At 42.0% G+C, this 27,997-nt stretch overlaps 1 protein-coding gene across 1 annotated transcript; it reads right to left on the reverse strand.

The window, feature by feature from the left end:
* Position 1: 1 nt before the first annotated feature.
* On the reverse strand, positions 2 to 27,985 carry TM4SF4 (transmembrane 4 L six family member 4). The gene is made up of 5 exons (XM_019960993.2): positions 27,570 to 27,985; positions 26,770 to 26,859; positions 14,729 to 14,868; positions 4,848 to 5,037; positions 2 to 440 (listed from the first exon to the last, which is right to left on the reverse strand). The coding sequence occupies exons 1-5, from the start codon at positions 27,741 to 27,743 to the stop codon at positions 423 to 425; spliced, it is 612 nt and encodes a 203-aa protein (XP_019816552.1). The 5' UTR covers positions 27,744 to 27,985; the 3' UTR covers positions 2 to 422.
* Positions 27,986 to 27,997: the final 12 nt, after the last annotated feature.

Here is a 27,997-nt window from a genome sequence, read left to right on the forward strand (position 1 = left end):
ATTGGTCTTAGCTTCTCATTTTTAATGTGATTTACTCCTTTGAGTTCTGTAAAACTTCCAAAGATATTAACATCTCTATGTACAAAGAAGCAGTGCAGCAGTACATGTGTTCTTATACATTTTTCATTCTTAGAGAAAAAATTATGAAACATTTGCTTTGAACCTGTTCTTCAATTATAAAAGGAAGCTAATTGGAAAGATTCATAAATATTCCTTAAGTGGTCAAACTATTTTTTTTATCTGAAACTAACATAAAATTCTAAGTTGCACTGAGCTGGTTGGAAAGGAGAAGAAATAACTCTGGCCTGCCTAAGCTTTGTCAGTTAGGAAGCAGGTAGGAACTGGCAACTCCAAGAAGGGAAGAATTAAGTTTAATATATCTTCTCACACGCCGTCAATTTACAACAGCTCATCATGGAGGTTTAGACTGGCCCATCTCCCTAGAAGACAGAAAAAATTAATTAATTACATCATTTGTGTGTGTGTACACTTTCCCCTCCCATCACCCCTCGGAGTCTTAATTTGTTTGTGTGCTCAGTCGTGTCTGACTCTTTGTGACCCCATGGACTGTAGCCCACCAGGCTCCTCTCTCCATGGGATTTCCCAGGCAAGAATACTGGAGTGTGATACCATTTCCTTCTCCAGGGATCTTCCCGACTCAGGGATTGAACCTACTTCTTCTGGATTTCCTGCACTGGCTGGGGGATTCTTTACCATTGTACCACCTGAGAAGCCCCCCTTAGTCTTGATTACTTCTGCCCTTACTGGTCACTTACTGAATGTTTTCTATACTCTTCTGACTTTGGTTCAGATCTTTGTCACTTACCTATGTTTAGGCTAGAAGTGTGGAAGCTTCACTTTATTATTAAAATTCATTTTTAATGAGTGGAACTGAGGGCTCAAATGATGTATCTGAAGCCATTGTTAATAACTAGAGAAGCCAGGAATTAATAAGTAGAGAACCCTCGGAGGTAGAATCCAGAAACTGTGTTCCTTTTCTTGAACTTAGGCTGCTACACAGATTTCCATCCTCTTAAGGAAATAACAGTACAGTGTACTGAGCCTTCTAGTTACTGACATGGATGCATTTTTTCTTTTTCCTGCTGTGCCACGTGGCATGTGAAATCTTAGTTTATCAACCAAGAATTGAACCCTGGACCCCTGCTGTGGCACAAAGTCTTAACCACTCGACCACCAAAGAAGTCCTGACTTGGATGCACATTGATCACCCCAGGTTAGACACTCACTCAGCACCTTAGGAAGTAGGTTTAACAATCACATTTTTTAGGCAAAGACACAGTTGAGGGCAACCAACTTGGCTAAGACCACACAGCTGGCATTCAATAGCTTGTATTTTGAAGCACGTTTCCACCTATTACCTCATGTAAGCACTGTGCCAGGCCAGGGGCCTCTCAATAAATACTTCTTGTCTGAATGGATGGATGTCTATCTGCACCCTCGCTATGGAAGTTCGGCAGGAGGCGGCTGGGAGAACGAAGCTTCTAGAAGCTAGGCAGCTTGCTCAGCTCACTCAGCAAGTGAGTGATTAACTGGGAGCCCAACACTCCCCCTTGTCCTCCTGTGGGAGGGACCCCGACCAGCTGTACAGAAGGGGAGTTGCCCACAAAACAGGAATCTCCAGCAGACCACTGTTTTGTTTTTCCCCCTCCAATGTAGCTCTTGTGTGTACTGAAATATTTAGTAGTAAGGTTTCATGATGTCTGTGAATTACTTTCCAATGGTACAGACAGAGAGCAAGCAAATGTTAACAGTCTGTGGATCTAGGCGAAAAGGCGCAGGTGTTCATTGTATTGTTTTTTAAAATTTTACATAGATTTGAAGTTATCCAAATAAAAAGATGGAGCAGGAAGAAGGGAAGGGAATTCTGGTGATGTACATCTGTTCTCTGTGATTCTCCAGTGCCAGCTAGAGTGTTCAGCAGCCTTCTTTTCACTATCAGGTGATTTATTCATTAAAATTGCTAAAATACAGAGTCTGAATAGATGACAGTCACTGAAGAGTCAACTGACTACAACTATGGGTATGTTTTTTTGTTTTGTAATTTTTAATTTAAAAAAATTTTAATACAATTTTAAAGGTTACCTTCCATTTACAATTATTACAAAACATTGGCTATACTCCCTGAGTTGCAGCCTACCTTACACTGAAGAGCTTGTGCCTCCCATTCCGCACCCCTGTATTGCCCACCGCCAACCCCCAATTTGTTCTCTATATCTGTGAGTCTGCTTCTTTTTTGTTATGTTCAATAGTTGTGTTTTTTAGACCCCACATGTAAGTGATATCATATAGTATTTATCTTTCTCTGATTTATTTCACTTAGCTTGATGATCTGTGGGTATGTTCTTAATTTATAGATACTCCTCAGATTTAGTAAACTGCTATCTTTCATTAGAAGAACAGTTGTATTTCCAATTATACTTACAATGAAAATTTGCTACCTAACTAAAAAAATGTAACTTCTTCCATGAAAGCAGAAAAAGAAATATCAGTGTTTGAAATGAATTAGCTGATTTAGCAAGCTTGCATTCTTGTTGGATGAATTACAAAATTCAAATGCACAATACTCTTAACCACTACTGTAAAAATAATTTTGATGGATTTCTAACCAGTAGTTTTCTTTTCTCCCCAGTTGTGTTTCAAGACCAAAAAATTAAAATACAACACCATAGAATTGAAAGTTTATAGAACAAAAATCCAATAGTCAGGGAAATTTATTTTTAATATATGCATTTTACTCTTGACTTTGGGAAGAAGTTTTTATTTATATTTTTATATTTAAAAATATATGATTGTAAACATTTTTGAATAATATAAGCTAGAAGGAAGAAAAAAAGTCAAAGTCTTCTTACCTACAAATAATTATCATTAAACATTTTGGTTGGATTTCCTTTAGGTCTTTTTTCTACTCATTGTGTTTGAGTTTTCATTTATTTTATTTTATTTATTTTTAAAATTTTATTTTATATTGGAGTATAGTATAGTTGGGCTTCCCTGGTGGCTCAGTTGGTAAAGAATCTGCCTGCAATGTGAAAAACCTGGGTTCGATCCCTGGGTTGGGAAGATCCCCTGGAGGAGGGCATGGCTACCCATTCCTGTACTCTTGCCTGGAGAATCCCGTGGAGGAGGAGCCTGGTGGGCTGCAGTCCATGGGGTCGCAAAGAGTTGGACAAGACTGAGCGACTAAGTACACACACAAATCGTTGATTTACAACGTTGTCTTAGTCTCAGGTATATAGCAAGGTGATTCAGTTATACATATACACGTACTATTCTTTTTTAGATTCTTTTCCCATTTAGAATATTGATTTTTAAAATTTATATAATTGTGAGTTCTGTATATATTTTTTGTATATTGCTCTTTTTAAATAACATTATAAGCATTTTCAGTATGATTACAGTTTTGAAAAAAATCCTTTTAAGGTACAGGAAATGAAAGCAATAACAACGAAACTCTGGGAGGATATATAAGAATCACATAACTGAAGAAATTGGTGGGTGAAAGACAAGGCCAGGGCACAGATTTCCTAACTGAACACCTCCCTAGATTTCCGTGCACACACACACACAACTGTTGACTTATATACATATATTGCTTAAAAGAATTATTTGAAAAAATTATTTGGATCATTTTTAATTTGGGTGTGATATTATATTAAGTAGATAGACCTTTATTTATACTTGTTTACATAATTCCCCAATCATTTTTAATTTGGGTGTGATATTATATTAAGTAGATAGACCTTTATTTATACTTGTTTACATAATTCCCCAATAAGGGAACTCTGAAGTTCTAGCTAACCTATTTTTTTTTTTTTTTGGCCACAACACACCGCGTGCAGGATCATGTGATACTTCCCTGACTGGGAATCAGACTTGTGCTTCCTGTGGTGGAACTGCAGAGTCTTGCCTGGAAAATCCCATGGACAGAGGAGCCTGGTAGGCTGCAGTCCATGCTAAGGGTCAGACACAACTGAGCAACTTCACTTTCACTTTTTACTTTCATGCATTGGAGAAGGAAATGGTAACCCACTCCAGTGTTCTTTCCTGGAGAATCCCAGGGACGGGGGAGCCTGGTGGGCTGCCATCTATGGGGTCGCACAGAGTTGGACACGACTGAAGTGACTTAGCAGCAGTAGCAACAGTAACCACTAGACTGCAAGGGAAGTCCCCAACACTTGAGTCCTATTTAATTTTTTCCTCATACTTTAATCTGTGTTTAAAAATCACTTCATGTGTGTGAAATAATTTCCTGATCTGGCTTATTCAGTAGTTGAAATAATCACCTTGGTTTACTGTCCATAGGTTTATTTTTCATAGTGTCAACAATTTACAGTCATATTTGGAGAGGAAATCCCTAATGATTTCCACTATTTCTTGCACGTAAGAATAATTTTTCTCTTACATATCTTTTCCAAGGGGAAGAAAGTATCCTTCAAGTATTCCTTGACAAATTTAACACACTATGTAGATCAAGTTAGTGTAGGTCGAGTTAGGAAAGAGAACATTTGGGAACAGACTGTGATGTGTCTTCCTATAACAGATGTCCACTTCCTGAGAATCTTCATGTAGACATTATCATAAACTTCTATACGTGTGTGGAGTCCTTTGCCTTCAGAACTATGGTCAGGTGCTGGTAAGACTGAAACTGTGGTCAGCCTAAGCCTAGGTATGCTATTAATAGCTTCATAGACAGCAGAGTTTCCCTTGGCTGAGAGAGGAGCTGCGTGGACCTTCCAGCCTGGTTGGAGATCCAGCAGCCACCACTCTTTCCACCCCCTTGTCCCATTTGCACTGGTGGCCTGTCTTGACCAAAGACCTCAGCTTACCCCACAGCAGCCACAACACTGGCAATCTCCACACAGGGTCCCCAGGAGGCCATTGATCACCTGGATGGCACAGATAATTATCTGAACTGCTCCTATGATCAGCAGGATGGAGAAGAGGGTCAGATTCCAGGGAACCACATCACTAGGCTTTTGGCACCTGCTCCATAAGTTAGAGTCCCCGAGGTAATCTCTGTCAAGGACATGGGAGAGAAAAGAGACACTGGTTAAAAAGTATGCAATCCCCTAGGCTAGAAAGTCACCACAGTGATTTTTCTTTTGCAGCACTATCTATCCAAGACCTAAGATTCCTAAGAAAAAGAATCCCATAATAACAACACGTTTAAATGCAATAACTAACAATTTTATTGAGTATCTACTATGTGCTGGAGAAGGCTGAGCGCCGAAGAATTGATGCTTTTGAACTGTGGTGTTGGAGAAGACTCTTGAGAGTCCCTTGGACTGCAAGGAGATCCAACCAGTCCATTCTGAAGGAGATCAGCCCTGGGCTTTCTTTGGAAGGAATGATGCTAAAGCTGAAACTCCAGTACTTTGGCCACCTCATACGAAGAGTTGCCTCATTGGAAAAGACTCTGATGCTGGGAGGGATTGGGGGCAGGAAGAGAAGGGCACGACAGAGGATGAGATGGCTGGATGGCATCACTGACTCGATGGACGTGAGTCTGAGTGAACTCCGGGAGTTGGTGAGGGACAGGGAGGCCTGGCGTGCTGCGATTCATGGAGTCGCAAAGAGTCGGACACGACTGAGTGACTGATCTAATCTGACTATGTGCTGGACCCTCTTCTGAATGTTTCACACATATCCACTCATTTATTTCTCATGGAGACTTCATGGTTCTTTTCTCCTGCTTCACAAATGGGAACACTGAGGCGCAGAGAGGTTAAGTGACTTACCCAGCTCACACAGTTACTGAGTGACAGAGTGATTTTTGTGAGCTGACCAGGCAGATGGGCAAATCGAATATGTATTAAGGGGCCATGAAAATTAAGACACACCAGGAGGACAATCTTACAAATGTCCACGGCCTTTATCCTACTATTGTCTGCAGGGACCCTTTGAACTTCTGACAAATGACCTGTCACCTCTAGTGGCCCTCTGAAGCCATGGAAAGTACAGTCGTGTCATATAGTTAAAGGGAAGGGCTTGATTCTTTTGAGGCCTACTTCCAGTCAAATTGTGAACTGACTCAGCTGTATTTTTGTGACAATATATGGATTCCACCTGCAAAAAGGTTTAATTAACTAGAAGAAAGAAATAATCTGCTGCCTTGTTACATATTTTATAAAAACTTTGAAACAGGAGAAATTATAATATATTTATAAAATAATATATATATTATATTATATATAGTGTATATAATATTATATATACAAATTAAAACATATTATATTAAATATACATTTAATATTATATATATTAAAATATAATATAATATATATATTATTAAGAGTCCACTGCAATATCAAAGGCATTGTGCCTTGAAGGAGAAATGTATGTTTAAAAGACAAAAATGAGGGTAAGGGGATAAAATTTCTGCAGTATTATAATTCCTTCTCACATTCTTAGAGCCCCAAATTGGTTTTTCCCTTTTGCTTTAGGATCCACTCTCTCTTCACGGTCTCTGTAGAAAACTATCTGGCTACTAAAGGAACACCCATCTCATTGTTTTTAGATCTTTTTGACCATCTGTCTCTGACGGTTTCTCCAGCGTATCAGTACACACTACTTTGAGATATATTTTGTGTTAAGATTTTGAAAAATCTTTGAAATGATGGAAGACTTTTCCTTTATCCAGAAGGGATAAAGGAAAGAATGAGCCATTCTTGATTTAAAGATAAAGCATTGCATATTGCATTGATTCACCTTCCCACAAGAATACAGTCCTGGCTGCTCACTGGCTCTGTGACTTGTGTATCTCTCTGTAAAGTGGGAATAACAATATCTATCAAATCATAGGGTTAAATAAGGATTAAAGTAAGGATTAAATGAGTTAACACTAGTAAAGCACTTAGAACCGTGCCTAGTAGATAGTAAGTGCTCAATAAACCCTAATATTGTTAATTACTTTGCTTAAAGCTGAGTAGTGTGGCCTAAAGGCAAAAGACTGGTATTTTGAATTCAGACGGACCTGAGTTTGAATTCAAGTATTCCTCTTCCTGGCTGTGTATTCCTTACAGAAGTCACCTAACACCCCCTGACCCCTGCCCTTACCATTAGTTTCTTCATCTATAAAATGGGCTGAGAACAACTGCACAACTCTGAACATTCAGTAATATACCTTATGTATTGCTAGGTAAGACTTCAGTATGTTATTTTTAAAACACCCATTTTTCTTTTCTGCATTTTCCCATGCAGTCTCTCTTATCTTTACCATTTTTCAACTTGATGATTATAAGAGGTAATAAAAGGCAATATATTCCAGTCACATTTTTATAAAGAAAAGATCCTAAAATGAAGTTAATTGTCAATCCTGAGTTCCTGCCCTCGTAGAAAGGGTTTGTCCAGTGGTGGGATGACAGTGCCCTCTGGTGGTAAGATTGGTGAAACACTCACGGGAAAGCTAGGAAGCAACGACTGAGTTTGGGTGGAGAGATCCTTTCAGTTTCACTCCAGCAGCTGTATCAGCCCTTACAAACCCTCACGGATAGTTGTTCCACAGGCCCTTTTCCTTTACCCTCAAACTCTCAGGTTCTAAGAGTCTCAGATCCCTGAAATGATTGCCGCTTCCAGCCCTCCAACCCCAGGTGAAAGGGCTCCCTAATTTTTCGTGGATCTGGAGGCTAATCATACTCCCACATTCTGTGAATCGAAGAGATCTGAGACAGTTTAAACTCCCTGAATCCTATCATTTGTGAAGGCAGTCCCAACGGAGCGGCAGTAATTCCATCAACCTCAGAGTCAACACCATGGATTTCGTACAACTCACTTCTTACCAGCAGCAAAGGCTGCTGAGGGAAGGAGCAGGGGAGCCTAGGTGCTTTGCCTGGATAATAGGTGCCACTTCCTCTCTCCTAGACCCTTGGACTCTCCTCGTGACCTCAGCTGGCTGTGGCACCCCTTCTGTGCTTCTCAACTCTCTGGGTTCCCTCTGTACGGAGCGCCCGGGACCTTGAGCTGTCCTCTATTTGTCTGTCTTCTCTTTGTGACTATACACCCACAGGGGTAGAGACCATGTCCCACACCTCTGTCTCTCATCTCTGTCCCCGGTTCTACCACAGGGAGTGTTCAATAAATGAGCGGCTTTCCTGGTGTATGTTATACCAGGCACTGGGCCAGCTGTGTTCCACCATTCCTCCCAATCCTACAAGGAGGTACTACTTTCCTTGAACAATGCCTGGCATACAGTTGCCCCCAGGAAATAGTCACTGAGTGAATGAACATATACACAGATTGAGAAGTTGAGTGGGGAGGGGCAACATAGGGCGAGAACATTAAGAGGTACAAACAGTTAGGCATAAAATAAGCTACAGGCTATATTGGACAACACGGGGAATTATAATAACTATAAATGAGTATAACCTTTAAAATTACAAATCTCTACATTGTACACCAGTAACTTATACAATGTTGTACATCAACTATACTTTGGTTATGAAAAATGTACTACTAAAAAAAAAGACATTAAATATTTAGAAAGTGTTAAAGAAAAAAGAAGCTGAGGCTAGGGAATATAAATGCCCGACTTTGATCTTCCTTCTGTCTGACTCCAAAGCCATTGCTCTTAATCATTACACACATGCCCTGTATTTGAGTAATGTCACTCCTTTAGAATAATTAAAATATGATTTATTCATGAAATTTGATCTATATATCTTTAATAGTATGTATAGTCTCTCTAGCAGTATGTCAATCAAGGCTTCCCTGTACCATAGTAAGGGCCTCCCTGGTGGCTCAGTGGTAAAGAATCTGCCTGCCAATGCAGGAGACATAGGTTCAATATCTGGGTTGGGAAGATCCATGGGAGCAGGAAATGGCAACACACTCCAGTATTCTTGCCTGGAGAATCCCATGGACAGAGGAGCCTGGCGGGCTACAGTCCATGGAGTGACAAAAACTCAGACATAACTTAGCAACTGAACAACAACATAACATCATAAAGAGATTATTCTCTTTGAACCCTCATGAGGCTGGTTGAAAAGACAGAAATTAATCACAAAATTATTATAAAAACATAACATTTTAGAAAGTTCTAATGCATCATAATACATTCCATTCATGGTAATGAATTTTTTATATTCATAAAAATGAATAGTAAGGTTGAACTTTTAGCAAGTGCTACATTATGTACATGTTATTTCATCCTTGCCTGAACCTGTGAGGTAGATCTTACTGTCACCCCATTTCACAGAGAAAGAGCTAAGAGGTGTGATTGCCAAGATTATACCACTAGGATGGGACTGGACCCAAAGTCTGGTCAGGTCAAGGGCAAAGCATCATCTTAACATCTTTGGGGCTTTCCTGCTTCATGAAAGCTGGGAACACTTTGTTGCAATCCCATCTCACCCCATCTATGTGACTTTCTGCCCTGGGGAGTGTGTTCACAGCAGTTCCTTGCTAAGAAGTAATCACGAAGAGCAGCTGCAGATGGTCGTAACTGGACGTCCAGGCAGAACGCTGAATGGTTTCAGCTCTGTGCCTGGTGAGAGAGCACTCTCCTCACCCCTGAACTCGGTCCTCAGGGAACAGGGAGGGCTGCAGCCTGAGCTGGCAGTGCTGTGCTTGGCGGTGTCCCCTGTCCCTCCCTACTGCTGACTGTCCTTGGCCTGGCCTCCTGCATTCCCTCCCACAGCTGTTTGCATGCCCTATGCCAGCTGCTTCCCTTTCAGCAGCTCAGGGTCAAGGTAGATTGGCCAATTGTCTCAGAAAGGAAGACCTTGGATGGGAGGAGGTCCTACTTCAAAGGAAGCCAGGAGGGCGTATCTCAAAATGTCCCAGGTTTCTTTTTCCTTCTAGGATGCTTCTTCAGTATGGTTCCCATGACCGAAAAAGTTAACTGCCCTTGTTCCTTTAATATGATCAGCAACAGGCACTTCTAAGGAAAACAGAACTAAATTCTATACTCTTGAAGAGCCCTGAATTTTGTGCCCCAAGCTGGAAACCTCAAAGTCCAGCTTGATAACCTTCCCTCTTTCTTCTCATTCCTAATCCTGATGATTCCATCTCAGACAGTCTCTGAAATTTCTCCCCTTTTGAGCCCCGGTTCCACTGCCTTAGAGATGCTCAGAATCTTATCTGGATTGTTCCTCCAACCTCCTGATGTGCTCTCTCTGTCAGTTACGGAGCCCTTTTGTTCATCCTCCACATCACTACATCATGATCCTCCTAAAACTCCCAAGTGGCCATGGCTTATCCTGCTTGAAGTCCTCTGCTGTCCCCCAATGTCTTGAAGGTCTACCTGGTCTCCATCACCCCCTCCTGTGGCGTCCCTCTGTTCCCCCGTCAACATTCATCCTAAGCTTCTGGCCACTCAGTGATCTGACATTCTATGAGCACATGGAACCTTTGCAAAGCAGCCTCAGGACTTTCTCTTCTCTCTGCTTGAAACCTGCTTCCCCTCCTCTCCAAAAGACACGCTTCTGCACATCTTCCAAGATCATCCCCTGTCACCTCTTCCAAGGAGTTTCCCTTGCGCAACTTCATTTTGCCCTTTTGGCAGGTGAGGGTCTGTTCCCTCTTAACACCCTAACTTACCATGTGCCCACTGGGGCAGGGGACCAGGTCTGTCCTCTGCTCCATATCTGAGACAGATTTCAGCAAAAAGTGAGGTCCCATCAGGTGCTTTTGTTTTTAAATTCTTCTACTAATTACTAGCTGTGGAGCCCCAGGAAAGTTAACCTTTTAACTATATTTTTTCTACTCTAGGGATTAAAAAAATCTTCTGAGATTTATTAGGAAGATTAAGTGAAATAATGCATGCAAAAACACTTGGACTTTAATTATCAGAAGGAGGAGGAGGTGGAGGAGGAAGGAGAGGAGAAGGGAAGGTTCTGCTGCTGCCATTGGGTGATGAGGGAAACTGTCCTGAGTCCTTTCCTCTGGTCTCATACACGTGATTATTCCTTCCCACTCACTAAGTAGCTGTGTATGTGTGTTACACTTGCAGCTACCATAACTCCTCTGATGCCTCCACACTGGGATCTGATGGATGAATCCATGGGATAGTAAAAATGATTGGAGACAGAGGCCCCTGGGCTTTTCAAAATGGACTCTACAAAAATCAGACAGTGAAATCAGTACAGTGTTGAAAAAGCATTGTGACCTGAAGTCAGAAAACCTGGACTGGAGCTTCCATCATTAAGAATAGCATTCCCTTGGGCAAGTCATTTGTCTTCTTTGGACCTCTGCTGAATCACCTCTGAAGGAGAGCTTTTTGTGAAGCTGAAATGAAACATTGTGGGTGGGGTGGAAGCACTTACTTTTCTTTTTTTTTTTTTTTAATGTTTTATTGTTTTACTATTTTTTTTTATGGGAGTATAGTTGCTTTATACGCTGTGTCAGTTTCTGCAGTACAGCAAAGTGAATCAGCTGTACATATACATATATCCCCTCTTTTTTTTAATGGGATTTCCTTCCCATTTAGGTCACCACAGAGCATTGAGTGGTTTCCTGTGCTCACAGTAGGTTCTCATTAGTTATCTGTTGTATACACAGTAGTGTGTATAGGTCAATCCCGATCTCCCGATTCACCCCACTACCGCCTCCCACTTTGACTGAAAATACTAGGCAACATGAGATTCGAGGGTTATAAGAAACTTGAAATGAGCCTCTGCACCTGGAAGGAAGGTTTGGAGCTGGTTGCAGGAGATAAGGCCATAAAGGAGGAAAGACGCGGGATGTAGGGGAGAATGGGTGCTGAGGAAAGCCTGCCGGGTGGCAGAGGGTGTGGTGAGACGCATGCTGGACCCATCCTCCTGAAAGCCCTTCTGTAGCAATTGTGGCATAGTTCACACCAAGGGTGGACCTGCATTTTATGTGGGATGAAATCCTACAGTCAGGGCCTGATGGGAAAGAGCACGAATAGTCAAAATCATTCTATCTTATAAATCAGCTGCAGAGTGTAGAGTATGTATGATTTTGTAATAAATCTGAATGCAGAAATTTTTAATATTATAGTTTGAAGCTACTATGCAAATGTGTGAGTACACAAACCTTTCTCCCTTTGATAACTATCAAAACCTTTTGGCAAAAAGGGAATGAGTGGGAGAATTCTGAAGTGTTCCTGCTTTTCTGCACAGTTTATTCTGTTTTCATTATTTTGCCATTCCCTTCTCCAGGGGTTCTTCCTGACCCAGGGATTGAACCTAGGTCTCCTCATTGCAGGCAAATTCTTTACCATCTGAGCTACCAAAGAATCCAGAATGGAAAAAATATGAAAAAGAATGTCCATATATATATATATATGTTAAACTGAATCACTTTGCTGTACAGCAAAAATTGGGGCATCCCAGGTGCCGCTAGTGGTCAAGAACCCAACTGTCAATGCAGGAGATGTTAGAGGCGTGGAATAGATCCCTGGGTCAGGAAGATCCCCCTGGAGAAGGGAATGACAACCCACTCCAGTATCCTGGCCTGGAGAATCCCATGGACGGAGGAACCTGGTGGGCTACAGTCCACGGGGTCACAAAGAGTTGGACACAACTGAAGTGACTTAGCATGCACAGCAGAAATTAACACAATGATGTAAATCAACTATACTCCAATTAAAAAAAAAAAAGAGAGAAAAACAGGAAAGTGGTTTCCTGTCGTTCTCCCAAGCTGCTATTTCCTGTGGAGACCCATAGGCCAGCTGTCTCTGTCCTGAGCTAGAACATCAGTGCCAGCCCACCCCAAGCTGGGTATGAGGGTGTCAGAACAATATGAGACCACTGTACTGCTTTGGGGTGTAACTTGGCATCTCTTGTATTTCTTTCTCTCTCCTTTGTTTTTGACGTAGATGTATTCTAATTGTTTTTAGATCCATCAAGGGGAGTACCGTTCACATTATAGGATAAATGCTGTCCATAGAAATACTAGGAGAAAGATCCTTGAAAGGAGGTGTAATGTGTAGCTTTGTAGGTATGCCCCTGGGTCAGGAAGAGGGCTCCATCCACGGAAGGACCTCAGGAGATGGCTCAGCCTCATGCCTTCTGAATGCTACACGCAAGCAAGTCAAGCCCACAGCGGTTCTCTGTAAAAGGACAGGGCTTGCCACAGCAACATAAACACTCACGGCATTTGCTACATGCACTATAAGGATGACAGCTCTGCCTCTGCCTCAAGCCCTTAGAGGGCTTGTAACTACAGAGAAGGGTGGGGATATTTTATGTGAAATCCTTGTGGACAAACTGAGACCTCAGGTCATAAGAACCAGCCGCCTCCATCTCCTCTGCGAGCCTGCTCCAGAGATTCTGTAACCTCTCAGAGATTCTGTAACCTCTCATATACATCCATAACTAGGGATTTGACTTAATGAATTGATGTCCTATAGGGTTTTTTTTTTAGGCGTGGGCCCATCCTCTGTGTGCAGGAAAACCCAACAACTCTAGTTTCTGACTCCCTAGATATGTCAGTCCCTGTGCCAGACAGAGAGGTTGTAATGATGAATGAGACAGAGGCCATCTCAGCCCTCTTGGAAGTTAGAATCTAGTGTAACCCTATCTGATGGGAATGCCCCATCTCTGCAGTGTTCAGTATGGTCAATAATAGCCATCTGCAGTTACTGAGTGCTTAAAATATGGCTAGTATGACTGAGGAATTTTAAGCTTTATTTCATTTATTGGAACTTAAGTTTAAGTAGTCACATACAGCAACTGTCTACTGCCTTGAGTGGTGCAGTCTAGGTAGGGGCAGAAGAATGTCTAATATAAAAAGACTAAGACCCAAAGTTAGAAGACAGGAGTTTGTGCCTGGTCTCTGCCCCCGACTAACTGAGAGACGTGAAACACATCACACTTATTCAGCCTGCCTTGAGGGGGGGACGTCACACTTCTTGAGGTTGTTGTGCAGATCAAATTATAAATTCATTTGTTTAAAAAGTTCTTTACAAAGTACCTGAAAATATGAAATGTTACTTTAATGAATTCTATTAACATTAACTCTCATGATGAACCTACAATATTTTCAGTAAATTTGCACCTTAAAAGATTGTTTAAGGGAGGAGGGTTCAGGATGGGGAACACGTGTATACCTGTGGCGGATTCATTTTGATGTTTGGCAAAACTAATACAATTATGTAAAGTTTAAAAATAAAATAAAATTAAAAAAAAAAAAGATTGTTTAAGTATTTATCATGCAGACTATCAGTGAAGGTCTTTACGCCCTGTTTATGAATACCAGTGAAGGCCTTTGAGCTCTGTTTACGAGTAATCATTCTCATTTTCTATTATAAGATTTTCAAACAAAGCTCTCTGTTTATTAATGTTATAAGTTGCCTAGTGTTGATGCTAATAAATGTTTGAGTGCAAGTGGTGATACCACCAACCTCTTCCCTCAGGACAGCTTAGTGAGTAAGTGCTAAGTTGCTTCAGTTGTGTCTGACTCTTTGCGACCCTATGGACTGTAAGGCACCAGGCTCCTCTGTCTGTGGGATTCTCCAGGTAAGAATACTGGAATGGGTTGCCATGCCCTCCTCCAGGGGATCTTCCCAACCCCGGGATGGAACAGATGAGGTGCCTTCTTATTTTACTTCTCCTGGTGTCTATCACAAGATCACTGAGAGGTGAGATCTTGTGGAACTTCACTGCACAACTGCAGCTCTGCCTCAAAGGAGCAAATTCCTGAAGCTTGTAACTGAAGATGGAGGACCTTATACCGTGTGCCCCTTGGGCATGTACCCCCTGGTGCCCACTGTGGTGACACGTTGGTATTGCAGGGTGTACCTTACCCGTCCTGGAAGGGGTAGCCCCATGTGCTGTTTTGGCTCATGAAACATTTTGGACCCTTGTTGATTGAAACGGCTGAAACAATAAAGGAGTATCCAGCACCCAGGACTCCAATCACTGCAAATATTGTGGAGGTGAACATCTGAAAGAGAAGGAGAGAGACCACGTGGGGTTCTTAAGGTGTTCAGAGATTAAATGCAACACTCCTGACTGTCCAATCATTGATGTGATGAATATGAGGAAGTTCTGGGGTAGAAGCCAATCTTTACTGGAAATGGGGCCTGTGGAGTCTCCTAGAATGAATTTTGATGTCTCATGTTCCCTTATCTACCCCCATCCCCATATATTTTTCTCCTGTTCATTGAGGACTCATGTGCTAGTTATGGTTTTTTACCTTTGAGGCAGAGTTTTTAACTTTGTTAAAAATAGACTGTCCTTCACAGGGTTAATATGGAAGCCCAGTCTATTACAGAATCAAAGACTCTTAAAATGGGAAGAGATCTTAAGTTTTCTGGTCCAGTCATCTTGCTGAGTCTAAGTCATCATGGGACCTCATGTGGCAGGCAGGTTTTGCTTATGAGAAAGGGTAGAAATCTAGGATATTTCCTCATCAATCCTAATTACATCCCTTGAGTTCAAAAAGGGATTAAATCCAACTTCTCTTCCATCAGGTAGCAATCTTTAAAATATCTGAAGGTATTTTATATTTTACACAAAAATATTTTCTGTTTGACATCTCTCCACCCCTTCTACCTGCTGCAAATTTTCTCTCCTTTGGGTTACACAAGCCCAACAATTTCAGTTCTTTTAAATATTTTTATATAACAGATTAATTAGTGAAAAATGGATTGTACTAGTGCCTTTTTTTCAAATTATAAAATCAAGATAGACTATAGAATATAAAATGCAGAAACAATCTTGGAGCCCATCTAGGCTAACCCACTCTTAGAGATGAAAAAATTTAGGCATAGAGATGCAATCTATATTCTAAACAGTAATTAGAGAGTAGCTTGGAAACATTAACAATTTTGAAATTAGAGACGAAAAATTATCACCTCCATTGCATTGGGACATGAAGGTGTAGTGCAAAGCACAAGAGTTTAAAAGTCAGCAGACTCAAGCTCAAATCTCAGATACGCTACTTTTCCCTGTATGATGAATCTGCGTAATGAATGTAGCCTCAGGGTCTTAGCTTCTCATCTATGAAATGTGCATGATAAAGCCTACCTAAATTAGACATGGTAACATAAGTTAAATGTCAGATACTTCCTTCTTCCTGTTCCTTGTATTCGTATCAGTCTTTTCACAGTGCATGTTTGAGGGTTTGAGGGAGGGGTTAGAGGGTAGAGAGGATCTAATTGTGCCTAAGCAACTGGAATCCATGTAATCTATTTAGCTTGGATTCATATTCATATCATATATCATATTATGTATTAATATACTTTGGATGCAACTTTCCAAGACTGAACTCTGGTTCCATGGACCATATCTGACTTCTCGTGCCTGTAGAACTGACCATTTTCTCCTTCATATAAAAACTCAACAGGACCCTATGGGACTCCTGGGCATGGAAGCCTTTCCATGTCCCCTGTTTCTTATTTGTAGGGAACAGACTGCATCCTCCATGACCTTCCCAGAATCCCAAAAGGCAGATTCAAACAGTTGCTAATAAAGGAAGAAAGGAGATGCAGAGACAAGGGAGGAATGGCCAAGAAACAGTAGTGCAGCCTTGAGGCAGGGTCCTGGCTCTGTCTCAAGGGATACGCATAGCAGTATCTTTGGGCTCTTTACAGAATTAAGACCCCCAACAAATGGAAGATGTTAGCATTCTGCATTTCAGAGAAAATCACAGTTTGATAACTTTAAGAAACTCATCAGGAGACCACCTGAGACCAGATTAAAGAAGTGCAGGCCCTGCACACACCCTGATCCTTGTCAGCAACACTGCTCTTGAACCACTGCTATAAAACCTCACCAAATCCTTGGAACATACAGTTTTTCAGAGCACAAGCCTGCTGTGTCCCCTTTGGCCTAGCAAAGCAATAAAGCTTATTTTTTTCCTAGTTTATATTTGGGTATATACGGTAATTTGCAAGCTTCCCAGGTGGCACTAGGGGTAAAGAACCTGCCCACCAATGCAAGAGACATAAGAGACGTGGTTTCAATCTCTAGGTCAGGAAGATCCCCTCAAGAAGAGCATGGCAACCCATTCCAGTATTCTTGCCTGGAGAATCCCATGGAGAGAGAGGCCTGGTGGGCTACCGTCCATAAGTGGGCTATGGTGGGCTACCGTCCAAAGAGTCAGACACAACTGAGGTGACTTAGCACGCACACATACATGGTAATTTGCAGAGTTTTCTGATCTCACAGGAGACTATAACCTTTTTATCATGAATCCTCGCAACAACACACTTTGGGAGATGCTGCTCCAATTTAGTGCTAGTCCACAGAGGCCAAGAGTTTGGCATCAGTATCTCCTAGCCCCAGGACCCTGAAATGTATCTACTCTCATCACAGCACAACATCTACAAATACATAGTCTCTCATCTTAAAATTGCTTAAAGTCTTCAAAAGCCAAAATTTCCATTTATTTAAAGGGTTGAATATTCTTATATTTTCATGCAAAGATCTCAAAAACCTTCTAGTGCAATCATCTAATTTTCTGACTAGTAAAAATGCCTTCATTCTATTAGAATCTTAGATGCGTTATCTCATTTAATCTTTTCAACAAACCTGTGAGGTGGGTGTGATTACCTAGGTTTTCCAGACAGGAAACTGAGACTAGTAGAAATTAAGCTAATAGTTCTGAGTCAAACAAAAAGTGGAGTGGTGGGACTGGGATTCGTCCACGGTCATTTGGTTCCAAAGGCCATGTTCTTGTCACTTTCTCAAGTCACACATCTAGAAGGTGGCCAAGCTAGACTAAGACTGGAGGCTTAGGGGGAGGGGCAACATAGAGGTGGAGGATAAGAGGTACAAACTATTAGGTATAAAATATGCTATGAGGATATATTGGATAACACGGGGCATAGAACCAATATTCTATGATAATTATAAATGGAGTATAACCTTTAACAATTGTGAATCACTGTATTATACTCCTGTAACTTATTTAATATTGTACAGTGACTATACTTCAAAAAAAAAAAAGAACTGGAGTCTCCCTCCCAGTCCAGTGTCTTGTACCTGCTACTTCTTCAAATCACACACACACACACACCACGCGCGGCACACTGCCACCAGTGTCAGATGCCCTTAGCAACAGATCAAATTTGTCATTTGCAAATTTCTCTTTGAGTGACATTGATTCCCTCACAGAAATAAAACAACAGATAAGGAAAAAATATCTTTTTCCTCTTTTTCCTGGTCTTGAGTCAGGAATCATGAAACTATTAACTGTTGAGAATGAAAGAGCAACTAAAATTGCTATAATAGAAAAGGAAGATCGCTTTTCCAGGAAGGCAGTTTGGAAGTCTGAGGGGCCCAGGGGTCTAGCCTTCTCGGCGGCACCCAGGTCTCCACCTGCCCGGCCTCAGCTTTAGGTGGTATACAGAAGAAAGGGGTGGGTAGTTCTAGAAGGTGCCTTCAATTAAAACAACTCAGGATTTCATCATCCAGTGGCTGGAAGGGAGAGGAGAAACCTATTTTGTGCTATTCCTGCTGTGTGGGAAGAGGAGAGGATTTTAGATATCATTCCTGGAACATTTCAACAGGCCAATGTTTACAGACACAAAAAGTGAGTGCACTTGCCAACAGTCCTCATTTTAGGCAAGTCTGAGTGCATGCAAAACCAGTTAATATAAAGCATCAATGGGATAATCTCCCCTTTACCAAAGAGGCCCCTGATAAGCACCTCTGACCAACAGTGTCCAAATGGAAACTAATGCAAGCCGCATTCATAATTTAAAATTTTCTTATAACCACCACTTAAAAGGTTTCAAAAAGGTGAGATTAATTTTAATAATATGCTTTCTTTAACTCGCATACTCAACATATTATCAATAGATAATCAATAAAAAAACTACTAATGAGATATTTTATATTTTGTACCACTTCTTTGGGATCTGGTGTGTGTTTTCTACCTATGGTACATCTCAGTTTAGACTGGCTACCTTCTATATGTTCAATAGCCACATGTGGATGATGGCTCCTGCATTGGACAGTACAGTCTAGAAAATTTGGAAGATTGATTTTGGGTAGTAAAAGTTAAAAACAATAGATGAATATGGTCTGTATTGATTTCATGATTATGATTACTCTCAGGGGGCAGGAGTGTATAACAGAGGATGGCTACACAGTCATTCTCAATTGAAGCAATACGGTTTTATTTCTTTACAAAACTATCTGAAGAAAAAATGGCATCAGGTTACAATTTAATAAAGCTACAGGCGGTATGTTCTGTTTTTGTATTCGCATTTGACATATCTCACCTTGAAACTTGAAAAGTTTCTCCAATTAATTTTTCATTACTTTTCCAGGATGGAGAAGCCAGCTACATTTTATATCACTTTGTTTTAACTCATGTTTAGAAGTCTTGAAAACCTGCTTAATTTACTACTCTGTTATGTCTTAAAATCAGAAAGAGTACCTTTCATTTACCATGGGTTACATGATACAACATTTTTCAAGTTAAAAGAGAAATTATGAAAGTGAAGTTGAATATGATAGGGAGCAGGCACTCTAAACTGATGCTTTTTAAAAGTAAACAGGCAAAAGGCCTGGAGTATTTCTGGAAGGAGACACAATAATTGGGAACACTGCTAACCTCTGGGGAAAGGCGTTGCCAAACTTTATAGAGTCAGGAATGTGTGACTTCCTTTGTAGTTTTTGTACTATGGACATGTTTTTCCTATTCTAAATTAATAAATAGTAAAGGGGGGACTCTATTGTGTAGTGGCCAAGGGCACAGGGTACAGGCAGACAGATCTGGGTTTTGTTTTTTGGCTGTCCGACAAGATATGTGGGATCTTAGTTCCCAAACCAGGGATCAATCTTGTGCCTGCTGCATTGGAGGCATACAGTCTTAACCACTGGACCACCAGGGAAGTCCCAGATTAGGTCTGATTCCTGTTTCTTCCCCCATGACATTGGGAAGTTTATCTTTCTAAGATCTCCATTTCTTCTTCCGTAAAATAAGGTTCAAGAATAACTACCTGTCTCCCTGAACATGGGCTTCCCCGATAGATCAGTTGGTTGGTAAAGAATCCACCTGCAATGTAGGGGACCCCGGTTTGGTTCCTGGGTCAGGTGGATCCACTGGAGAAGGGATAGGCTACCCACTCCAGTATTCTTGGGCTTCCATTGTGGCTCAGCTGGTAAAGAATCCACCTGCAATATAGGAGACCTGGGTTCGATCCTTGAGTTGGGACGATCCCCTGGAGGAGGGCATGACAACCACTCCAGTATTCTGGCCTGGAGAATTCCATGGACTGTATAGTCCAATGGGTCACAAAGAGGCAGACATGACTTTCACTTTCTTTCCCAGAACATAACATGTAAGATTTCCTAATCAATAGTAAATCGGGAATCAAAGGTACACATGTCTAGAAAATCAGATAACCCCCTGGTGGGGTAGGCTATTAGATAATGCCTAGCACTTCACTGGGGCTTTCCTGGTAGCTCAGCTGGTAAAGAATCTGCCTGCAATGCAGGAGACCTGGCTTTGATCCCTGGGTTGGGAAGATCCCCTGGAAGAAGGAATGGCAACCCACTCCAGTATTCCTGCCTGGAGAGTTCCCACCTGGACAGAGGAGCCTGGTGGGCTACAGTCCATGGGGTCACAAAGAGTCTGACACATCTGAGTGACTAAGCACAGCACAGTACTTCACTGGGAGGATACCCAGAGATCTCTCTTGCCTATTCCCAATATTTGAAGAATTTTCCGTGACATTAACAATCACTTGATAAATGTCTTTATTATAAAAATTTTAATAGTCATAGCCTCACATATGTTAACCTTCCACAAATACAAACAGCCTAGCTCTGGGGAGAAAAAGAAAAGTAAACAGGCTGTCTTCTGGTTGCTCAACACACACCTTCGGTTTGCATTTCTAAAGAAGCATGCGTTAATGTATATGCTGTAAATGCTTCCCTTGAAGTGGAAGAGAATGCTCTCGAATCACCAGGTATCAGTTTAAGACCTCCCTCTTTATCAGACTCTGGAGGCAGATGAGGTGGGGTCCAACCCCAGCTCTGCCCCCGCCTGTGGGTGTTCTGTCAGCCGAAGCACCTGGAGGAGGTGTGGGGGTGGGGCGGGGGACACTGAGAAGGGAGGAAAAGTGGATGGTTTAGGAGACAGGATATTTCAAGGCTTGGGCAGTGGCAACATGTTGGGGAAACATCTCTGGTGGGCATGAAGTCTCCTTTCAGAAAGGAGATACATAGAGATTACTTGAAGATATTTTCACTTAAACATTAATGCCCTCCTGTATTTTCTGACTCAGTCTTGGGAATACAGGCTGGGTATGGGGGGTGGGGGCATGGGGGAGTTTGCCGTGGTCAGAAACTTAACTTGCAAGAGCCTCAGTTTCCTTACTTATAAAATGAGAAATGGAATGTCTACCTCAAAGAGCTATTGTTAGAATTGAGCCTGATAAAGTACGGAAATGACCTGAAATCCTCCCTTCATTTACTTCATTCATCCAATAAGCATTTATGAAGGCTCTATGAGTCCCCAGTACCCCAGGCACTTGGTACTACCCTCCTCTGCCCTGAAGCTAATGCTTACAACCTTTTTCCCCAGCCCTTGCCATGGTCTTATGAAAGGTAGCCACTGGCATTGGCCATTTTACAGGACAGGATTTTGAAACACAGAACATTTAGAGAAGAAATAGGGTTTCATACTTCATTTCTTCTTTTATGATAATTATTTCACAAGAAGGGGCTTTCTTAAATCCCCTTCAAACTAGCGGTCCTTATAAGGAATGCGGAGGCTGCTGTCAGCAGTTCTCTTGGCCTCAGAAAGTACTGACGTCAGAAGTGCTCAACCAGGAGGCGTCCCTAGGGGTCGCTGGCGAGCCGAGTGGGACGCGGGGAGAAGTTCTGACTTCCAGTGAATAGATTGATTTGTGACCTGATCAAGATCTTCCTTCAGAACTGGTCAGTGCACTCTCTGGCCCTGCCTATGGGTGGGGTGGGCGTTTATCTGCATGATATACTTTCAGGATACTGAAATTCCTGTCTGCCCCTAAATATCTCCTTTATCAGGCCAATTATTAAAGACACTCCTCGAGTTAAGGTCAAGGTTTTCTAAATGCTCTTACTACAGTACATACTTAACAGGAAAGAATTGATAAAATGAATTAGCTGTCTCATTGGACCCTGTGTGTACATGCTCAGTCGCGCCTGCCTCTTTGCGGCCCCATGGACTGTAGCCTCCCAAGCTCCTCTGTCCATGGGATTTCCCAGGCAAGAGTACTGGAATGGGTTGTCATATCCCCCTCCAGTAGATCTTCCACACCTAGGGATCGAACCTGAGTCTCCGGCATTGTAGGTGGATTCTTTACTGCTGAGCCACTAGGTAAGCTCATTGGACCCTGAGAGGTCAAATTTTTTTTTTTTTTAATGGATTAGAGGACAGATCAGCTGCTAGGACACCTCTAGTTTGGGAGCAGGAGGGTGAGACCTAGCCACACACCCAGACCAGGGTTTTCAAAGCCCAGTTTGAAAGTCTCCCTCCTCTTGCAGCTTTTGTCCCAGGGCTCCTTTTTCTCAGCTCTTATTTACCCTGCTGCTGCTGCTGCTACTAAGTCGCTTCAGTCGTGTCCGACTCTGTGCGAGCCCATAAACAGCAGCCCACCAGGCTCCCCCGGCCCTGGGATTCTCCAGGCAAGAATATTGGAGTGGGTTGCCACTTCCTTCTCCAATGCATGAAAGTGAAAAGTGAAAGTGAAGTTGCTCAGTTGTGTCCGACTCTTCGAGACCCCATGGACTGCAGCCTACCAGGCTCCTCCGCCAATGGGATTTTCCAGGCAAGAGTACTGGAGTGTGTTGCCATTGCCTTCTCCGCTTATTTACCCTAATTTATTTAAAAGAGTACAAATCTCAGGGACAGGGTTTCAGTCTTGCTCTGCTTCAGAGAATGTTTAGCCTTCATTTTTTAGTTTCACTCTGAAACCATCAACTAGGCAACCTCAAAAAAATTTTTTTTTCCAGCTTATTTATTGTCTTGCTTTATCTCTACAGCAATCACATCCTGCTTCCACTATTGATTCCTACCTCCTGGTTTTACTGCCCAAGGAAAGAGAAGAGAATGATGCAGCTAATTTCTGAAGAATATTCCTGAAAGACTGAACAAAGAAGAGAGAGACAGACCAGGAAACAAATGATAGAGACAACTATGAAGACAGCCACGTGATTTGGCTCAGCAGCTCTTGGCCCAGTTTGTTCCTGCCTCACAGGCCTTTCTACCCAATAGGATTTCTTACATGATGCTCTCAGAAGCCCAGTGTTCCTTATACACCTGGAAGGGAATATTGTGAGCCTTTGGAAAAATAATTCAAATCTTTAGCATTATAGAACCGATCAAATTATGCTGCAGGGGTTTTTTCTTTTTGTATGACAAATGTTTGTAAATGTATGCATGCAGGCTAAGTCTGACTCTTCGCGACCCTATGTTCTATAGCCCTCCAGGCTCCTCTGACTATGGGGAATCTCCAGGCAAGAATACTGGAGTGGATTGCCATGCCGTCCTCCATGTTTGTAAATAGCTTTCTTTAAAAACTGACTATGGCTTCAGAGCCTTGGAACATTAAGGAAACATCTGAAGCAGGGACATGAACCCCGTGGCCTTTTGGGGTGGGCAAAGAGCTCAGTAATGCCCAAGTGGTGGTGGTTTAGTCGCTCAGTCATTTCTGCCTCTTGCAACCCCATGGATTATAACCCACCAGGCTCCTCTGTCCATGATATTTTCCAGGCAAGAATACTGTAATGGGTAGCCATTTCCTTCTCCAGAGGATCTTCCCAACCCAGGGGTTGAACCCATGTCTCCTGCATTGCAGAATGATTGCTGGGTTTTTTTTGCCAAAATATAGGTGCAGGAGTACCAGGTTATTTTTGTTGTTGTTGTTGTTTGTTTTTTAAAAGAAGCAAGATATCTAGATTTCTTTTGTGTATATGTGAAATCTATTTTTAAACGGTGGCAGCTGATTAACAAACAAATGAACCCAAAACAAGAAATCTTTCTGCTGGTCACTTAGAGAGTGGTCACCCCTGGTGCAGGGCGGCTGTGGCTGGTGCTTTGGTTTCCAAGTGGTAGAGCTGGTCCTTTGAAGGGCACTGCCCTTGTGAACAGTTAGCTAGTGGCTGGAAGGAGTCCTATTCAACTTACATCAAGAACGGATCCCCACTGAGAGGTGAGGGACCCCAGTCAGATGATTTGCATTGAGCAGACCAAGTGTTTCAGATTGTATATATTCAACTGTGCTTAATAATTTTTCTGCTTTCCTCTCAGATTAATTTAATTTAATCTGAGCACCTATCTAATATCCAAAGAGTCAGTTGTCCATCTAAAAGAACCCCAATGATAAATTATACATTCCTACCTTAATCACTTAAAGGGAAAGGTGTTGCAACTTGTCCCGAAACCTAATCATTTCTAACATTTTTTTCTTATCCGTATCTCCTCATCTGGTCAACTAAAAAATATCTGTGCTGTGCTATTTAAATCTAATTTAAAAACATGCTTTGCACAGTACTTTGAATATTGTTTCCCTTCTCACTGTGATTATGTGTGAAACAAAGAAAACAACAAAAATGAAACAAAGACCCTGGTTTTGTACTGGCTGATGTTTAGCCTTCTACTCAGCACCAGGGAATGAGCTGTTAGATTTCTATGTAATTCATCCAATTTCCTTAATTGCTCGTTTTTTTTTTCAAATTCTCATCTCTGATTTATTCCCCCCAAATCCACAAGGTGCAGTGGGATTAGATTTCAGAGAGAAAATGAATTACGTATTTACTTCTTTCCTTTATTATTAAGTATATGAAAATATAATTATATATAACACACACTGGAGCTTCCCTAGTGGCTTAGTGGTAAAGAATTTGCCCGCAATGCAAGAGATGGGAATTTGATCCCTGGGTTGGGAAGATCCCCTGGAAAAGAAAATGGCAACCCACTCCAGTATTGCCTGGAAAATCCCATGGACAGAGGAGCCTTGTGGCTATAGTCTTTGGGTTCACAAAAGAGTTGGACACAACTTAGTAACTAAGCAGCAACAACAATACACAAAATTTTTAAATCAAATGTATCAAATTACATAATTGTAATTTGCATCAAATTACATAATTGTATAAAATGCATTGTGGTTGATTTTTGCATCTCTTTGTCAATAATGATTTTAAATGTTGCTATAATAATCAATGCTTGATTGTGTTTGAAAAGTGATAGCACTCTCTTTGAATGATCCTTGATCTCGAGTGGAAAAGCATCATGGTATTCACAGTGCACCAGCCTCAGCTCTTCACATGTATTCAACAGGGCATGGCAACCCACTCCAGTATTCTTGCCTGGAGAATCCCCATGGACAGAGGAATCTGGCAGGCTCCAGTCCTTGGGGTTGCAAAGAGTTGGACATGACTGAGCAACTAAGCATAGCACAGCACAGGTATTTTTTAGTTGACCAGATGAGGAGATACGGATAAGAAAAAAATGTTAGAAATGATTAGGTTTCGGGACAAGTTGCAACACCTTTCCCTTTAAGTGATTAAGGTAGGAATGTATAATTTATCATTGGGGTTCTTTTAGATGGACAACTGACTCTTTGGATATTAGATAGGTGCTGGTTTACCCATCATCCAGCCAGTAATTCTGTCTCGGCCTTCTTCATTTTTGCTACATCAGTGTATCTGAACTCAATATTTTTCTTTAAATCAGCTCTCTATTTTATTCATTTATATCACCTCTATGAATGAAAAGCTAGAATTATCAACACACATAAACACAATATTATTGAATTTTTAGTTAATGTTTCTCACATTCCTGGAGCTGGAGACTCGTTAGGGAGATTACAGAGAATTAGAAATAGCAAAGACTTTTTTCCATCAAAGTAAGTTTTCTTGATAGACTTAAGAGGATTGAAGGAGAATTAAAAGAAAATAACTTTCTATATTATTGAAAGAGCAAATCTGTGTGCCAGCAGAGCTTGTCTGTCCTTGGGAAATTCTGAGTTAGTCCCTTCCTCATCTTAACAGATGGGCAGAGTGAGGCAAAGAGCACCCCAGTTGAGGAAATGGGACTCAGCCCCACTCCCAGCCTTCCCACTCCAGCTTAGAATGGTGAAGCCTATTTTCTGTAGCTTGCTCATTAAAGATGGATGGCTACAGGAAACAAGAAAGGAAACAGAAGGCTGGGGGCAAAACTGAGGTAGAGGTAAGGAAGTGCTGAGCCTCTGAGGCAGTGATCCTGGCAGGGGTGCAGATGGGGCTACCAGGAGAAGAAGTCACCATCTGTTATCCTGTCCCAGCCCCATCTTTACAGACAAGGCAACCCAGAGCCAGAGAACAGAACTGACTTGCCCAAGGTCTCAGGGCTTCTCAGCGGCAGAGGCAGTCACAGCCTCCATCTCTGCCTTCCAAGCCTGTAGTCTTTTCTTTATTAAGCTATACTTTTAGTTAGCATTTTATTTTTAAAATTTTTCCTTTTGGCCGAGCTGTGCTGCATTCAGGATCCTAGTTCCCTGACCAGGGATCTAACCCACGCCGCCTGCACTGAAAGCGCAACAGCTTAACCACTGGACCACCAGGGAAGTCCTCAAGCCTTCATTCTTTCTATAGCATCACTGCAGATTTCCAGCTCTGATATCCCTGACTGTAACATTTTGAATGATACTCATCTATAAGTAGAAGGGCTATGGTTTTAAAAATTTATGATTACTGTTACTTTGCACCAGCAAGAATTCCATCATTATCCCTGTACCAGCTGCCCCCAGAGTGTTGCCTGGGGCTGGTAACTCATCCCCTCAATGCCCAGCACAGGAAGGCAGTGCCCTCTGGAGCGAGTCTGGTGGCTGATTCCCCACTCCCGTCCCCCGCAGGCACTGACCGCAAAGCGCTTCCCGCAGCCCTCATTGCCACAGCACCCGCAGCAGTCATTGTTCTTCAGGCCCAGGAACACCAGGGCAGGGAAGATCATCTACAAGCAAAAGAAACACCTTGTGATTTGGCACGTGAAGGGGGGCCCCATGCCTGCCTGCCTGTGTGGGGAGCCTCATCTCCAAACTGGGACTTGGGGGCCAACAGCTAATGGAGTCTGGCTGGTGGGTAGATGAGTGTTATGGAATATTTAGGTTCTATTTGGTCTAACTGCACACCCAATGAGGCAATATATGAAGATCTGACACTCTGAGTTTCCATTTACATGGTGGGTTAGGAGAAGGGCAAACAACTTGTCCTCAATGTCATGAAACATGAGTTTTTCTCTCTCTAAACCAGAAGTTCCTAGTCTATGTTGGAAATAAGGGATAAAGAAATCATTACCAAAGAATTGGAAGAGGAATTCACTGACACCTGTTTCTCTTGGTAGTTTTCAGTCAATTTACTAGAAAAAGTATATTCACTCCCCGACCCCCCACAACCCCGCACCCTATCATTGTCTTGTTAAAATAAATTCTGTAGCACTCAGTTTGGTTCAGGGAAGTCTACGGCCCCATGGGAGCTGCCAGCCTAAGTCTGGGGATTCCTTGGTCCCTTTGGGGAAGGGAAAATATTGAGGCACTTAACGTTTCATCATGCAGTTCTTGGGCTTTTGTTAGCAACTAAATGTCTTCTTGTTCAGTAAGTACCCAATTTTAAAAAGATAGGATGAAAATCGATGGGGGTAGATTTTGAGGTTTCCTTACTCACCAAGACTCCGCTTCCTAGTATTCCTCCAAAATACCAGACTTCGTCGGAAAGGTGGTCATTGTTGTCTATCACTTTTCCTCCAGGGAAAAATAGCAGGATGTTAGCGAGGAGGCCAAACACAGACAGGGGGATGAGGGTGCCCCCCAGGCACTTGGCACAGCTCCCAGTGCACATGCCGGAGATGTAGGATGTAGGTGTGCAATCAAGCCCCCCTAGCTGCCTTCCTCACAGGTTCTCTTCAAAGTTATCGGCTGCAGAGTCGTAACAATTGTCCTCAAATCAATTCTTATTTTGGAGCCGAGAAGCAAAATCAGCCTGTGAGCTGTGTCCTGGGAGTTGCTTCAGCTTCTCAAATGTAACAGAACCTCAATGGCGATGGTCATTTATATTCTCCCTGACCTGAAGCTCTTTTTTTTTTTCCCCTGCAC

This window comes from Bos indicus, chromosome 1 (genome assembly GCF_029378745.1).
Source record: "Bos indicus isolate NIAB-ARS_2022 breed Sahiwal x Tharparkar chromosome 1, NIAB-ARS_B.indTharparkar_mat_pri_1.0, whole genome shotgun sequence".
NCBI classification, from domain to species: domain Eukaryota; kingdom Metazoa; phylum Chordata; class Mammalia; order Artiodactyla; family Bovidae; genus Bos; species Bos indicus.